This window comes from Hippocampus bargibanti, linkage group LG06 (assembly GCF_051943395.1).
Source record: "Hippocampus bargibanti isolate YZ-2025 linkage group LG06, ASM5194339v1, whole genome shotgun sequence".
Classification (NCBI taxonomy): Eukaryota; Metazoa; Chordata; class Actinopteri; order Syngnathiformes; family Syngnathidae; genus Hippocampus; species Hippocampus bargibanti.
Window position 1 is genome coordinate 23,160,461 of NC_142739.1, and position 14,885 is coordinate 23,175,345.

The window sequence follows — 14,885 nt, forward strand, 5'->3', positions numbered from 1 at the left end:
TACTGGTAAATGTAAGTTCCATTTACATTTAAAGGACAACCGACGTCACTTTTTTGTTTCCTAACTGACATAAAAAAAACGTTTTATAGCATCTAAAATACCCAAAACACGCAGTATGATATTTTTATTCAAATGCAAAACACCAATAAAAATGACTTAAAGTGTCCAAAATCTGCAAAAAATTGAGCTGCGAATTGGGCATTTTCAGAAAGTCCCGCCCCCAGTTTGTGATGTCACGCCAAGACGTCTTGCATTGCTGGAAAATGAAGAAAAACAATGGCTTCAGATTCGGAGAATATGCTTTCTTTTTACACATCCAGTTATCAATATGATTCAAATAGTTCTGAAGAGGAAAGCATACGTGTTTGCAATCGATTAAAGAATTTATTCCGTGCCATTTTGAGGCAACATTGGGGGGGGATGTATCACCAAAAAAGAGGCAGAAATGGCGACCAAGCTCCGTGTGAGGAATTAATCAGCCCGTTTCCACAGGCTGATAAATTCCTTACATGGAGCTTGGTCGCCCTCTTCTGGCTCTTTTTGATGCAACATGACGTTTTCAGACCAAACAAGTACAGCAAAATATATTGACGTGATGGAAGGACTGCTACAATGTGTCCTTTTTTCGGTCAGGGGCGTTCCTTCAGTGACGTCACGTACGGACTCGTCACCAACTCAAAAGCAAGACTTCCGGAATATTCAGCGCGAGTCTTAAAACGTAAAATATAGCTATATGCGGTGGAATCTTTGAAAAATATGCTCAGTAGAAGTCATTTGAAGCCATTTTACAAATTATGGACACAACTTGTCCGGAGACGTCGGTTGTCCTTTAAATGATAGACTACTTCATTACATTCAATCCAGCGTGTAAAAACCATTATGCACGTACATGGCCGTGGCCGCAAGGCATGTGGACATACGTAACTGTTGTTCCTTCTGAAACATGGGCACACCCACACATACACTCAGCAATAAATCTCAATGTTCACCCATTGACGAAGGCACATATGAGAGTGGTAAATTCTAATACCAATTCCCTCATTCTGGTTTACGTGCGCACAAGTGGCTCAATTCCCAGCTGATGTTGTTTTAGCATCTGTAATATCTCTCATCAGATATGTTATGTTCATTATTATTAAAATTATACTGAAAGGAAAAGTACAAATGGAATCAATCCGTTTCAAGATCAAATCATCGCCCTCATTCAGCCTTTTTGTGAATGCCATAATTGCACGAACATTTTAATATTGCTTACCGTTCATTCAGTATATCGATGCGACCTTGAAAAAAAAATAAAACATACAACTTATATATTTTGACCCTAAACAGAAATTTTAGATGGATAAATGTTAAAATATAAATTATTAACACGCATGGCAACAAATAAAGAGAGTTATTTTTACTGATATATGTAATTTCAGTGTTTCATAAAGGGGGCAATTATTTTGGAAACTTTGATTTCATTTTGGTGAAACAGAAGAAGGGAATTTTCACAGAAAATAAAACAGTTGGTTGCAAAATATTCAAATATTATATATAATAATCTCCATTGTGGGACTATGAAAGGCTGATTCCAAATCTGATTATGTACTTATTTATTATTCATTATTTACGGATTTTTTATTTATTTATTTATTTATTTATCAGTTATCATATTTATTTATGGTTTTTTTATTTTTGTCTGTTTGTTTATTTGTGCATTTATTTCTATATTTCTATATTTGTATATTAGTATATTAGCATATTAGCATATTAGCATATTAGTATATTAGTATGTATATTTGTATATTTATATATTGATTGATTGCTGACTGATTTATCTGTGTATAAATTTATTCATTTGTTTAGTTATTTATTAGTTGTTTATTTATTATTGTTTTATTGTATTTATTTTTTGAGTGCAACCGATTGTAAGTCATGTTTAGTGTTGACCAGAGGTGTCAAAGCTCTTAGCTGAGGTTCTGGTAGGTGTTGGGAGAAAAAGAGCAGTTTATGATATGCCTGAATCAGTGTTCTGTAATCATAGAACAAGTAACTCAATGTGCTTCAGATCCGCAGACTTGAGACAAACGGGCCACTTTGTTGAAACGGAGGAGCTCAGAGAGGTAAGGTGGTGCGAGGCCATTTAAAGATTAGAAAACAAATAATAGAATTGTAAAATGTACATGGACGAGATGCCACAGTAGGAGTTATATGCTCCCTCTTATGAGTACCGGTTAAGCATCAGCAAAATAAAGTTCTGAGGGCCAGAACATTCATTTTCAGTAATGTAACTTTCCTTGGGGGGGGAAGAAATCCCTGGCTTGACATTGTGCATCTTTCATTAATGGCTCGGTAGGACCACACAGTTATAACATCGCTCCTGAGTTGCAGTTCTTTGAGGTATGTTTTACAAATCTGCAGTATTGTTCCCTCACTCGTCACCCACTGAATGGGTTCATCAATGGCACGCTGCACACTGCAAACTGTGGCATGAAAAATATTTTTATGCTGTGAGTTTGAACGATCGTGACACAATTTTACTCTAATTTGACAAGTCACCGATCTATCGTCAGTTGACTGCCCAACATCTGCCGGCGTAGGCTCCATATCACTATGACCCTAAACAGAACAAGCGGTTTGGAAAATGAATGTCTGGACTGACGTTGCGCTGTGCAAAAATACTATCCCTGCCGATGAATCTGACACGAGGAACGTCACGATGTGGTCTGTAGCCAAGCAAAGTGAGTTTTGACAACGTGAGATCCAACGGGGGCTCTTTGGAGGGGATCAGGGACACACATGTACAGTAAGTATCATCACTCACACACTCCTCCCGGTTTCTAGATCCTAATGGTGAGCACAATGCCTATGAAGGCAATATGCAGGCCGGTTGCAATATTTCCGCAGCTTATAAGCAGATACAAGAAGGGAAAAGAGCCAGAGGCAGCAACTGGGGAAAACAGATACCACCATGATTTTTGCCTTCTCTCCGCGTCCTCGCCACCCGCCGAGCCCGACCCCCACATCCTGATTCTCCTTTTTTTTCCTGCACAGACTGTACTGCCTCATTTCAAGCAGTAATGAGTGCAGCAGGCGCAGGCAGAGAGCAATGAAGAGAGGCGGTACTTAAGGGAATTGGAGTGTTTAAAATATATCGAAAGGTTTCCTCTTGTGCAAACATTCACAACCGGCCTCTTGTTCATGTGTCAACAAACGAAACACAATTAGTGTGTATCGGTCACCTGATTTGTGTCTTCAAAAGAACACAAAAATTCTAATGAGTTTTATTTTCTTTTTCAAAAATCTGCACAGATTTTTATTTAGATATTTATTTATTGCTAATATCATTTGCATTGTTTTGGTTTCGAGCACACAGAAAATGCACCGCTTAGAAAGGCTCAAATAGATATACAGTAAAGTCTCGTTATATCGATATTCAAGGGAGTCCGAAAAAATATCGATATAACCGGGACTATCAATATATCCGACCCTGTTTGCATGTAATTTTCTCCGTGCGTGCATAGAAATAGTATCGATATAACCGGGACTATCGATATATCCAATATCGATATAACGAGACTTTACTGTAGTATGAATTAGACATCATCTAAAGCAGAAAGTATGAAGGGACTTTCCTTTTCCCAGCATGATATGGTGTTAATCCCGAAATAATAAATAAATAAATCACACCAAACCTACGCTGATGCTGAATTAAAACTTTCGCCCTGGAAACCAGTCATGTTGACCGACAATACTTTAATGATTATGATATAATATATGATATAATACACAACTCAATAAAATGGTACTCAGTCCACAGTATATTACGTTTTAGGACCACATAAACATTCAATTCAGCATAAGAAACCTTAGTCTCTCTTATTTCATCAGAAAAAAAGTTAATTCTTAAGTTATATGGTTCTGGAGATATTTGAGCTTGAAATGGTGGCGGATGAACAAAATCGATTAGTCACAATACAATACATACATATTGATTTATATAGCTCTTTAACAACAGCTGAAGCTGGAACAAAGCGCTAACATGGACAAAAAGCAAATGCTGCCCCCTCGTGGAAGGGAAAAAAACATTGCCAGAGGTCTGACCAGCACTTTATCGACAGCCCCGCAAGAAAAAAAACCAAAAGCCAAATAAATTCGGGAATGGCGCTCCATGTCACACTTTTCAATTCCCGAATAAATTCGGGGATGGCAGTGAATGAGTTCATATTTGTGTCAAATAGACATGGTCTTTTAGCGTTATGGATTTTACAAAGTTAATAAGAAGTTAATAAGAAAATAAAAGTCGGAATATTTCACAGATGAAAGGTAATTTATGGTAATACATTAACACACCGCATTGCAGATTATTCATCCATCCATTTTGTTTTTGCAACATGTATCTCCGTGAGGATCACGGGGGAGGGGGGGGGTTGGAGCCTATCACGGTAGACTTTTGATGAGAGGCAGGGTACACCAATCAATTTCAGGATATTCAAAGACCCAGTTGTTGGAAAATAATGCTAAAAAGATAGCACTGTTGCGATTGATGACCGTTTCTAAGTGTGACATGTGATCTCACATCATATACACTGATACCTTGGCTTACGAACTTAATTGGTTACTAGACAGAGTGTGTAAGGCGAAAAGTGTGCATCTAAAAAATTATTTTCCCCTAGGAAACCATTAAAATGAGAATAATCCGTTCCCAGGTCCCCATAAAACTTAATTTTCTGCTTTCTAATTTTCTAAACCTTAAAACGACACAAAATATACCTTATTTTATGTATAATAAATGTGCTTTGTGTTTTGTTGTTTTTTCACTTTTGTTTTTTTTGTTACAAGCTGTGTCGTCACCCTTTCGTGTGTGTGTGTGTGTGTGTTTGTATGACTAGTCTTGTGAGGACTACGAACATTTTATACCATACGTCGTGAGGACATTTTTGACAAGTGAGAACCTTTTGGTCGGCCCTCACAAGTTTTTCATTCTAAAGGCTTCTAGTGGGTCTATATATGCATCTGTTAAAGTTCCAGAGAGGTCCTCACTAATTCACCCAAATGATTTTTTTGGTGTGTATTTTTATTTCACTTGGATACACACACTTTTTACTCACTGTGTGTGTTTATGTGTGTGTGTGTCCGTGGTTAACGAGAGAAAAAAGTTCATACCACAAAAAGCAAAATGACATTTTAACCAAATTCACTACAGCGGTGAGGACTTTGAATGTAGCCATTCAGAAACCTCACTCCTGCTGTTATTTCAGTAAGTCTACTTTTTATTTATTTGTTTTTAAAGAAGTTGAAGTGGGAAATAGGGTGACATTTAGTGTTCAAATGTAACACTAGTTCTTCTCTAAACTTATCAGCAACGGTGGTCCTCACTCTTTATCTGGAGTTATCCGGACCTCACAAAACCATTGAAAGAGGACCGTGTGTGTGTGTGTGTGTGTGTGTGTGTGTGTGTGTGTGTGTGTGTGTGTGTGTGTGTGTGTGTGTTTTTTTCTCACTCTCTGTCGTCTGCCTGTCTCTTTAATGTTTAACGCCCCCGCCCCCCTCACTGCTGCGTTCTTGACCAATCACGTGGCTTTAACCGAAGACTGGGGGCGGGGAATTTTCTTGTTAGTGGAATAGGCTCGTTCGCGAACGACACATCACTCATTGTGGCAACTCCGCGTGTATTCCGAAAAATAATTCATATGCCACGGTAAAATTTCCATAAATGTAACGTTCGTAAACCGAAAAGTTCGTACGGCAAAGGGTTTGTAAACCGAGGTAGCACTGTACAGAAAATAACTATGGCATCACTGGATGGAAAGATTCATTTTTCATCTTTTCCCGTGTCTATCGTGAAAAGCCGAAGGAATTCCAGATGTGTCGAAAGACAAAATTGAGAGCCATCACACACACACACGCTCACACACACGCTCACGCACACGCACACGCACACACACACACGCACACGCACACACACACACACACACACACACACACACACACACACACACACACACACACACACACACACACACACACACACACACACACACACACACACATGATGGCTTGCAGCCTTACCTTGAATTACACCACATGCAGCTGGGAGGCCACTTGCTCCCAAGCTGCAATGTCATCTTCAAAGAACTCAGACTTTGGAAAAGATAGCTATTTGGACCTGATTTGCCCTGACCTTGAACACATTAAAGACTTGGCAGAGAAGTCCAAGGACTATGAGGTTACTCTGTGTTAGTGGAACTCTAGAATGTGTTCCCCTGGAGCAAACGCATGCATCTCGCCTATCATTTTCTAAAGTATATACGGATCCTAGTTGAACTGAAGCCGATCTAGTTGACTATTTAGGAAAAGGCAAGGCACACCCTGAACTGATTCCCAGCCAATCACAGTGTGCAAGAGCTTACACACGTGGTGGGCTGTCATTGCCTGCAAGGCCTTCTCTGCTGGCCTAAAAATATCTGAATCAAAGACTTATGTTAATTATATTTTGTCCATGAATTCTTATTAAAGAGTTCAAAATTGTCCTTTAGCTTCCTTTCATTACTTTTCCCCTGTTGTGCTGCTCCCAAATATGTGTTTTCATATTCAACCTTTTTTAACCAATCACATTTCAGCTTTCATTTGTTACAAGGGTCAGAAATCTACCTGGACGGCTTCCCAATCAGTTCAAACTATGATTGGCTAGTCACATGATTGGCTTGTCATTAGCCAATCGTAGTATCACTAGTTGCTAGTGCAAATACTGTACATTTTTGTGTCGATTTAATTTGCAGTTTTGCAAACCCACAATGGCTGAAGGAGGAGAAGAAATGGATTTGGTTACAGGTATACTGTTTTCAAGAATAAAAGGACATCATCAAAGTTAGACGGCTCCGAAACTAGCTAAAATAGCAAATAGTATTGCAAATTTTTGAGGTAATCATGAATCCACACGTTCATAGTAAAAATGTGAACAGTTTAATGACAGTATTTCTTCAGTTTCTTTGAGTGATAAGTTATTTCTGGACAACGGCACCCTCAAGTGGACCTGTAGTAAATCACACCACACTCGCAGTTGTGGGTTGATTCAGACGTAGCACTACTGAAGGCCTAGGAGTGACGTGCATGGGCCGCATAATGTTTTTATCAATTGAAAATGTTTCAGATTCCACAGAAGTCTTCTGTTTTCATCACGGTCTTCATTTTACGATGGCAAGCATTGCTGAGCAGAGGCCCCGACCCACAAGACTGCCGTGTGAATCGGAGAAGAGCTCAAGAAAATTGTGTCTTTCGGGTCACATCGGAAGGAGGTTAGATGTTCACCAAATTCAAATGCAAACCGATCTGCCAGATTTGCTTCAGGACGCCATGAAAGATTTCAACTGACGTCACAACACAGATTGAAGTTGCATTGGTGAAAATTTTTACCCCCTTTCCTCCCTCCCTCCATCCAAAGCATTTAACTTCCCCATATCTGGTTTCTTAATGAACCAAACATATATGATTTTGGAATATGGGAGGAAGCTTCAGTGCGAGATTCTACTACATCCTAATTGTAAGGCAGACAAAATCACTATTCCAGCAGACAAAGACGATTTGTTTCGACATTGTAATGTGTTTGTTTCTTTCTTTAGAACACAAATGTGGCTCTGGTTTTACAATTTGTCTTTCCGCTATCAGAAATGGCAATCTTTGTGGGCATCTTGAGTCACTAAAAGATACATTAATGGTCATAAATAACCACTCACCATAGGGGAGCATTTTTCATCAATTTTTCTTGAAGCGAATTTCACAGAAAATTGACAGTTATCTTCTAAAGGAGAAAAAAAATCCACTTTTTAAGCAACAAAAAAAAGTTGCCTCCTGTCAATCAAGCGCATAAAAATAAGCAATAAAAAAAAACAAATCTAATTTTCAGTTTGTCCAAATCTATTAGACTGGCGTCTTTGGTCTGTGTTTTCAAAGCCATTAAATATTGTGGATGGGAAAAATAACAGACGCTTTCTACTAACAAGTCACCCAGTTCAGATGCATGCAATCAGGCTCTAGCAGTACACAAATGCAATCGAATGATATTCACAATCATAAATTCATGAAACATTTACCTAGAAATAATAGTAACAATAATACATTTCATTTATAAACACCTTTCAAAACTCTCACGGACACTTTCCAATCACAAGAACATAAAAAAGCCTCTCATTAGCATTTTTTAACGTACCATATTTTCTGGTCTATAAGGCACACCGGAGTATAAGGCGCACCCCCAATGAATGGTGTAATTTTGAAACGTTTCCATATATATAAGGTGCACCGGACTATATGGTGCACTTTCAATGAATGACAGAAGTTTTCCAAATATAATATATAAATGTTAAAAAAAAAATCCAAGGTGTACCACATTATAAGGTGCTACAGAATAGGCTGGGGTTACGCACTACTTTTTCTACAGGGGGAAATGAAGTTGTGGCTGATTGTAGTAGTTGCGAGATGTGTTGTGGCTCAATAATACTTCACATATATGGCGCACCAGTGTATAAGGCGCAGGGTCATCATTTGAAAAAAAAATCAAGTCTTTTGGGTGCACCTTATACAATGGAAAATACAGTAATACTTTGGCCATTATTTTCTCAACTCAATCACCGCCATTACCATATTTATTCAGGAATTGCAAATATGACATTGTCATGATCTGGTTGGCGACCAACTGGTGGCGCTGTCGGCCCCGCCTGCACCTGCACAGGTGCTGGTCGTTACAATCAGTGACACTTAAAAGGACTCCCGGCAGGACCATTTGGTGTCGGGTAATTGTTGAATGTCATTGTTGCACTGTTGAACGCATTGTATGCTGTTGTATGCATTGTGTGCGGTGCATGTGTTTGTTTAACCTTGGCAGACTTTTAATCTTGGTTTTCTTTTGATACTTTGTATTTTTTCTGTTCAGATGATTTTGATGTTTTAGATTTTGTTCCTGCTGACTTTATTTTAATACCATTTATCAAACACAACCTCCTGCTCCCTCCTGCCTGCTTTTTGGGATCCGCACCCGCGATCACCACCTTGAAAACCGTTACAGACATAGAGCGCCATTCCCGAATTTGTTCGGGTTTTTGTTTTTCTTGCTAGGGTGCCGATAAAGTGCTGCTAAGATCTCTGGAAATGTTTTTCCCTTCCACAAGGAGGCAGTATTTCCTTTTTTTCCATATCAACACTTTGTTCCAGCTTTAGCTGTTCTTAAAGCGCTGTATAAATCCATATGTATCTATTGCATTGTATGTTGTTCAGCCACCCCCATTTCAAGCTCAAATATATCCAGAACCATATTATTTAGGAATTAACTATTTCTTCTTGATGAAATAATAGAGTACCGTAACGTCCGGACTAAAAAGTACACCGGATTATAAGCCTCACCCAGTTCATTTATAAAGGACAAACAATTTTGTACATACATAAATCGCACCTGTCTATAAGCAGCATGCTTATAGAAACACGGTGCACAGAAAACCTTTTCAAAGTTTTAATAATATGCCTTAACTTTTCTTTCAAAACAGTGCCTGTTATGCGGCAGCAACACAACATGCATTAGGGCAATCACACACCCCGAACTGGTAAAAAAAAAAAGTGAGACAAGGAAGCAACACATTAGCACTCGCTAAAAGGTCTGGGTATACAAAAACATACAAGGAATAAATACGTTAGCAGACTTGTGCAAATGTTGCTCTTCACATACGGCAAGTTTTGGTAAACAATTAAGCAACCCATTGAACACGGAGGGCCACTTCAAATGCACGATCCACACGCGTAGTTAGCGTAGTTACATTAACTTGTGTCTTCCTCGGCCCATATACTTGCCGTGTCTCACGCTAACCTTTAGTGCTCGAGCGCCCCGTGGCGGCTGTTAGAAAAAAAGTGCATAAATTGGCCGCATCGTTAATTGCATAAACTGCAGGGTTGACAGCTTGTGACAAAAGTTGCGCCCTATAGTCCGGAAATTACGGTCTAAGCTTTCTAATGCTGTATTGAAATTTGATGTAGTCCTAAAAGTTAATATTCTGTGGGTCCTAGAATTTGAGTGACAATGACAAAACCCCTGGCACTGGAGTGGACACATTTTTGAACATATCTGGATGTGAATGAGTTAATTAGTGTAATTTCATCAAACCAGAAATAGATTGAATAAAATGGACTAAAAGTCTTGATTCCTGACATTAGCAGAACTGTTGTAGGAAAAAAAAATGCTGAAAAGGGGTTTCTTTTAATAGCGTTGCAGCGGCTGCTTTAGTTTCAGCACCGCGTTTGTGATCAGCTCCTGGAATTCGCTATCCAAGCGACTTCTCATACGATTGCCTCGAAACTCAGCATTATTGAATTCATGTCAGATTAATAAACCAAATCCTAAACAAACCCGCCGCTCTCCGAGTGCGCGCACCCGCCCGCACTCGCGCCGACAGACTTGAGTGGAAAGCAATGCATCCTCACCGAGTGGAATTTCATCCATACGCACGTGCTGACACCGAATAGATCAACAGGGAGCGAAAGGGGGGGGGGGGGGTGGCGCAGGCGGAAATCGCAGAGAGAGAGTGAGGGGATGGGGACAAGAGAGAGTGTGTGTATATTTCTTCCGTGGGAAAGAATTTGATCCACATCAGCTTGCCTTGATCGGCTCCAGCCTTCCACCATAACTCAAGGGGATGGATTTACGCCTCCGCCACCACGGGATTTAATTCATAGCACGGGGGGGACATCTTAAATCTGGTGCCAATCAATAGACACCATCAAGAAACAGAGGAGAAGGGTTGCTGGGAAGGGAGGGAGGAAAGGAGGGAGGGAGAGTGTCACACCTCCTCCTCCTTTTCCAACATTTTTCCGAGCTTGGAGTAGGAGCTGCAAAAGTGCATCAACCCAAAGAGGAAAAAGCGATGAGGGGCAAAGAGGTGGGGGGTGAAATACAAAAAAAAGGCTTGCATTCATTCATCTGAGCCTGACCGAGGACAGCATGCCAAGCGGGGCACACTCCAACGACTCAGTTTGCTTCCAAATTACCCCCCCTCACGGACCTCCTTTTCTAACCAAACTCCAGATCCTTCTTTCTTTCGCATATACTTCTCATCTGTACACTCCATGTGCACAAGTGAGTAGCAGTGGGCTTTGGTGGTAGTGGTGGGGATACAGCGGCGGTCCTCACCTGCGACGCCGCAAGGAGGTGAGGTAAAGGCGGCTGTGCATGGGCCCCCCAATTCCCGCGAGTCCACCCGGGATGGCGTGCGGCGCCTGTTACTACCTGGTGATCAGCTCCACGCATCTTAGCAACGGACACTTTCGCCGCGTCAAGGGGGTGTTCAGGGGTCCGCTATGCACCACGGCAACGTGCGAGTCACCGGTAAGTACTCTCTGCTTCACTATTTTTCAGTTTTCTGATATTTCTATATGAATAGAATACTTCGTTGTTATCTTTTCACCCTTTCTTTAAATTTCGCTGCTGTCGATTGAAAATGTCCCCATTGTGGGACTATTAAACGCTTTCTGATTCTGATATTCCTGTACAGTATGACCCAAAAAGATGCATACCCATGAAAATTTCAATTGTGGCTTTGATTAAAAAGCTATTTATTTCAAATTACAACCACACTTTATTCAGTTTATGGAAACCCATTCACCAGAGTTTCATCTATTTCTGTAAATTTTTAGTCAATTTATGGCTTTTCCAAAATGTGTTCCAAATGTCCACCATTTCGTTGCAAGCAAACCTGTACTCGTCTGACAAAGTTGTCAATCACTTTTACACACCCCTATTTCGGGAGGGTGACCCAAAAAGATGCGTCCTACTGAGTCCCTCACTGCAGCAATGTTTTCTCCGAAAAGAGGAGTGTGTAAAAGTGATTGACAACTTTGTCAGACGAGTACAGGGTTGCTTGCAACAAAATGGTGGACTTTTGGAACACATCATAAAAATTGACAGAAATAGCTGATACTCAATGATCTTCCATAAACTGAATAATGTGTGGTTGTAATTTGAAATAAATAGCTCTTTAAACAAAGCCACAATCAAGATTTTCATGGGTATGCATCTTTTTGGGTCACCCTGGCTTTCTGCTTCTGCTGTTCCTGTTTCGGTACAGTTATGCCTGGAGATTTTTTGCCATTTGCAGTTATAGAGTCGTAGAAAACTCTCACATCAAGCGGATCTCACGACATTGTTGATGAGTGCACTATACTGCTTTTCTGATTATTATTATGAGGCTGATAGGAATGTGAATGCTCCAATTGGGTATTCAGGCAAGAAAGTCATTGTCACCGCATGCTTATTTCCCCTCCCGGGGCAATGGAAATGAAACAAATGGAATTGTATTAGAGTGCTTTCAGGAAGAGATGAGCTGCCTTGTTGTAAATAGCTTACCTCAGGTGTGTTACTAATAGGACGAGTGGAGCTATGTGTGTGCAAGTGTGTGAGTGTGTAAGGGGTTAAGGGGGGAGGTGCTGGTGGTACCGGACCAGCTTACTAAACTAACTCCATGACCTTTTCCGAATGCGGCTGTTTCTTTTCACTCACCAAATGGCATTTTGTGTCAAACAAGTGTGTGTGAGAGAGAAAGAGAGAGAGAGAGAGAGAGCGAGAGAGAGAGAGAGAGAGAGAGAGAGAGAGAGAGAGAGAGAGAGAGAGAGAGAGAGAGAGAGAGAGAGAGAGAGAGAGAGAGAGAGAGAGAGAGTCTGTATACACACTTTGCCATGAGTTCTGAATGTAAGACAAGTCAGTATTGGAACTGTTTGCTGTGTGAGACAGAAAAAGAAGCAGCTGATGTACTGTATACCTTATTTTCCCGTGTATAAGGCGCATTGGTATTCCAGATTTAAAAAAAGTCTGTTTTGATTGCATCTGTAGGCCGTTTGACGGTAAATCGAAATATACCGTATTAACCACACTATAAGGTGAACCTGAAAGCCTTCAATTTTTTCAAAGCTGACAAATTCTTCTTCTTCTTCCTATTATTATTCGATGAGAAGGTTTCTTCAGCCGTCATCTGTACTTTTTTGAAGGTGTCGGACGTTTCGCCTCCTATCCAAGAGGCTTTGTCAGCGAACTAAAGTCTTACTGGTCGTATCGGCCCTATTTACACAGCTTACACAGAGGTATTATTTATTATTATTTTTTTTTTATATGTTTATGAATTTTTTATGTTTCTATTTATTTATTTATGAATTTATTGATTTATGCAATTATTTATTTGTGGATTTTTTACAGTATTTATTTATTTAATTTATTTATATGCTCATTTATTTGTTTAATTATTTAACATTTCTGACCAATTAGTTTAACGCATCCAATCCACTTTATACATATATGGAAAACGTTTTAAAATATGCCATTCGTTGAAGGTGCGCCTTCTATATGGCCGGTGCATCTTGTATTTGGAAATGTTTAAAAAAATATATATATATATGTCATTCATTGTCTGCTTTATAATCCCGTGCTTCTTATATCTGGAAACATTTTTTTTTTAATATGCAATTCATTGAGGGTGCGCGTTATAATCTGGTGCGCTTTGTAAATCAGAAAATACGGTATTTACTATCGTGGTTGACTGTGACTGGCTGGCAACCAGTACAGGGCCCACCCACATCAAGATAAGTGATCTAATAACAGAATGGATATTTTATACAGATATTTGCTTCTAATATATTTGATTCTCAGATCATCAGATTATTAGACCCAGCTCATTCGGACGACCGTATTTTCTGGTGTAGAAGGCGCACCAAATAAAGCATTGATTTTCTTCAAAGGATGACCATGAGCCTTATATGCAGGTGCGCCTTGTATGTGAAGTAATATTGAGCCACAACAGGTAACGACTATCAGCAGCCACTGACTCCGTTTCCCCCCAGTAGAAGAGGTGGTGCGTAACTCCAGCCTCTACTATAGTGCCTTATATTTGGGAAACATATATTTATATATTATATTTGGATTTTTTTTCATTCAAGGTGCGTTTTATAGTCCAGTGCGCCTTACATATGGAAAAAGTTTGAAAATACACCATTCATATCCACCTTATACTCCGGTGCGCTTTATAAACCGGAAAATACGGTAACTCATCCACTGCCATTCACGAATTTATTCGGGAAGTGAAAATATGACATATTTATTTATTCATGCTTGGGTGCAGATAAACCGCTGGCCATGACCTCTGGCAATGTTTATTGTCTTTTCCACAAGGGGGCAGTATTTCATTTTTTCCATGTTATAATAATAATAATAATAATAATAATAATAATAATAATAATAATACATTTAATTTAGTGCTTTGTTACAGCTTTGAATGTTGTTAAAGCATTATATAAACCAATGGGTATGTTCTGCATTGCTTTTTGGACAGCCACCCTCATTTGAAGCTCATATAACTCCAGACTTATAATTTAGGAAGTAACTGTTTCTTTCCGGTCCGCCTTATAGATGCAAAAGGTGTGCAAATACAACATGTATTTGGGTGTACCTGATATTCCGATGCGCCATATACACGGGAAAATACGGTAATTTGAGACATGCATGAAATGCATACAATGCAACATGCAGACATCCATTATGGCCTGTGAACTTTATGGCGCTTGAAAAAGAGACTCGTCGCGCGGTTAATCCGTCACATTATACAACATCTTTCTTGACAATCTTACATGTGTCGAAATGTCGCGCCTCAAATATTGAAGCGTGACACGCTGTATTAACTCTGCGTTTCATCTGTCCGCCTTCACCTCTCAAGTCGCTCTTTTGATGTCTCATCCGTGTGTTGCTGCGCTCACTTATCATCGCCCTCGCGCTCTTCTCTTTGGCACATGCAAACAATCACGCGACAGCCAATCAAATGTTCTTCGTTACGTCAGGTCATGAAACTTTTGAACTGTGTGGAAAATGGAATCCGCACGTC

General features: G+C 39.8%; 1 protein-coding gene across 1 annotated transcript in view; it reads left to right on the forward strand.

The window, feature by feature from the left end:
- The first annotated feature begins 10,438 nt into the window (after positions 1-10,438).
- Positions 10,439-14,885, forward strand: part of znf804b (zinc finger protein 804B) — a 64,160-nt gene continuing 59,713 nt past the window's right edge. Inside the window, exon 1 of the mRNA XM_088999355.1 lies at positions 10,439-11,350. Within this exon, the coding sequence (XP_088855481.1) occupies positions 11,195-11,350 (156 nt within the window). The 5' untranslated portion in view covers positions 10,439-11,194. The remainder of the gene's footprint in view (positions 11,351-14,885) is intronic.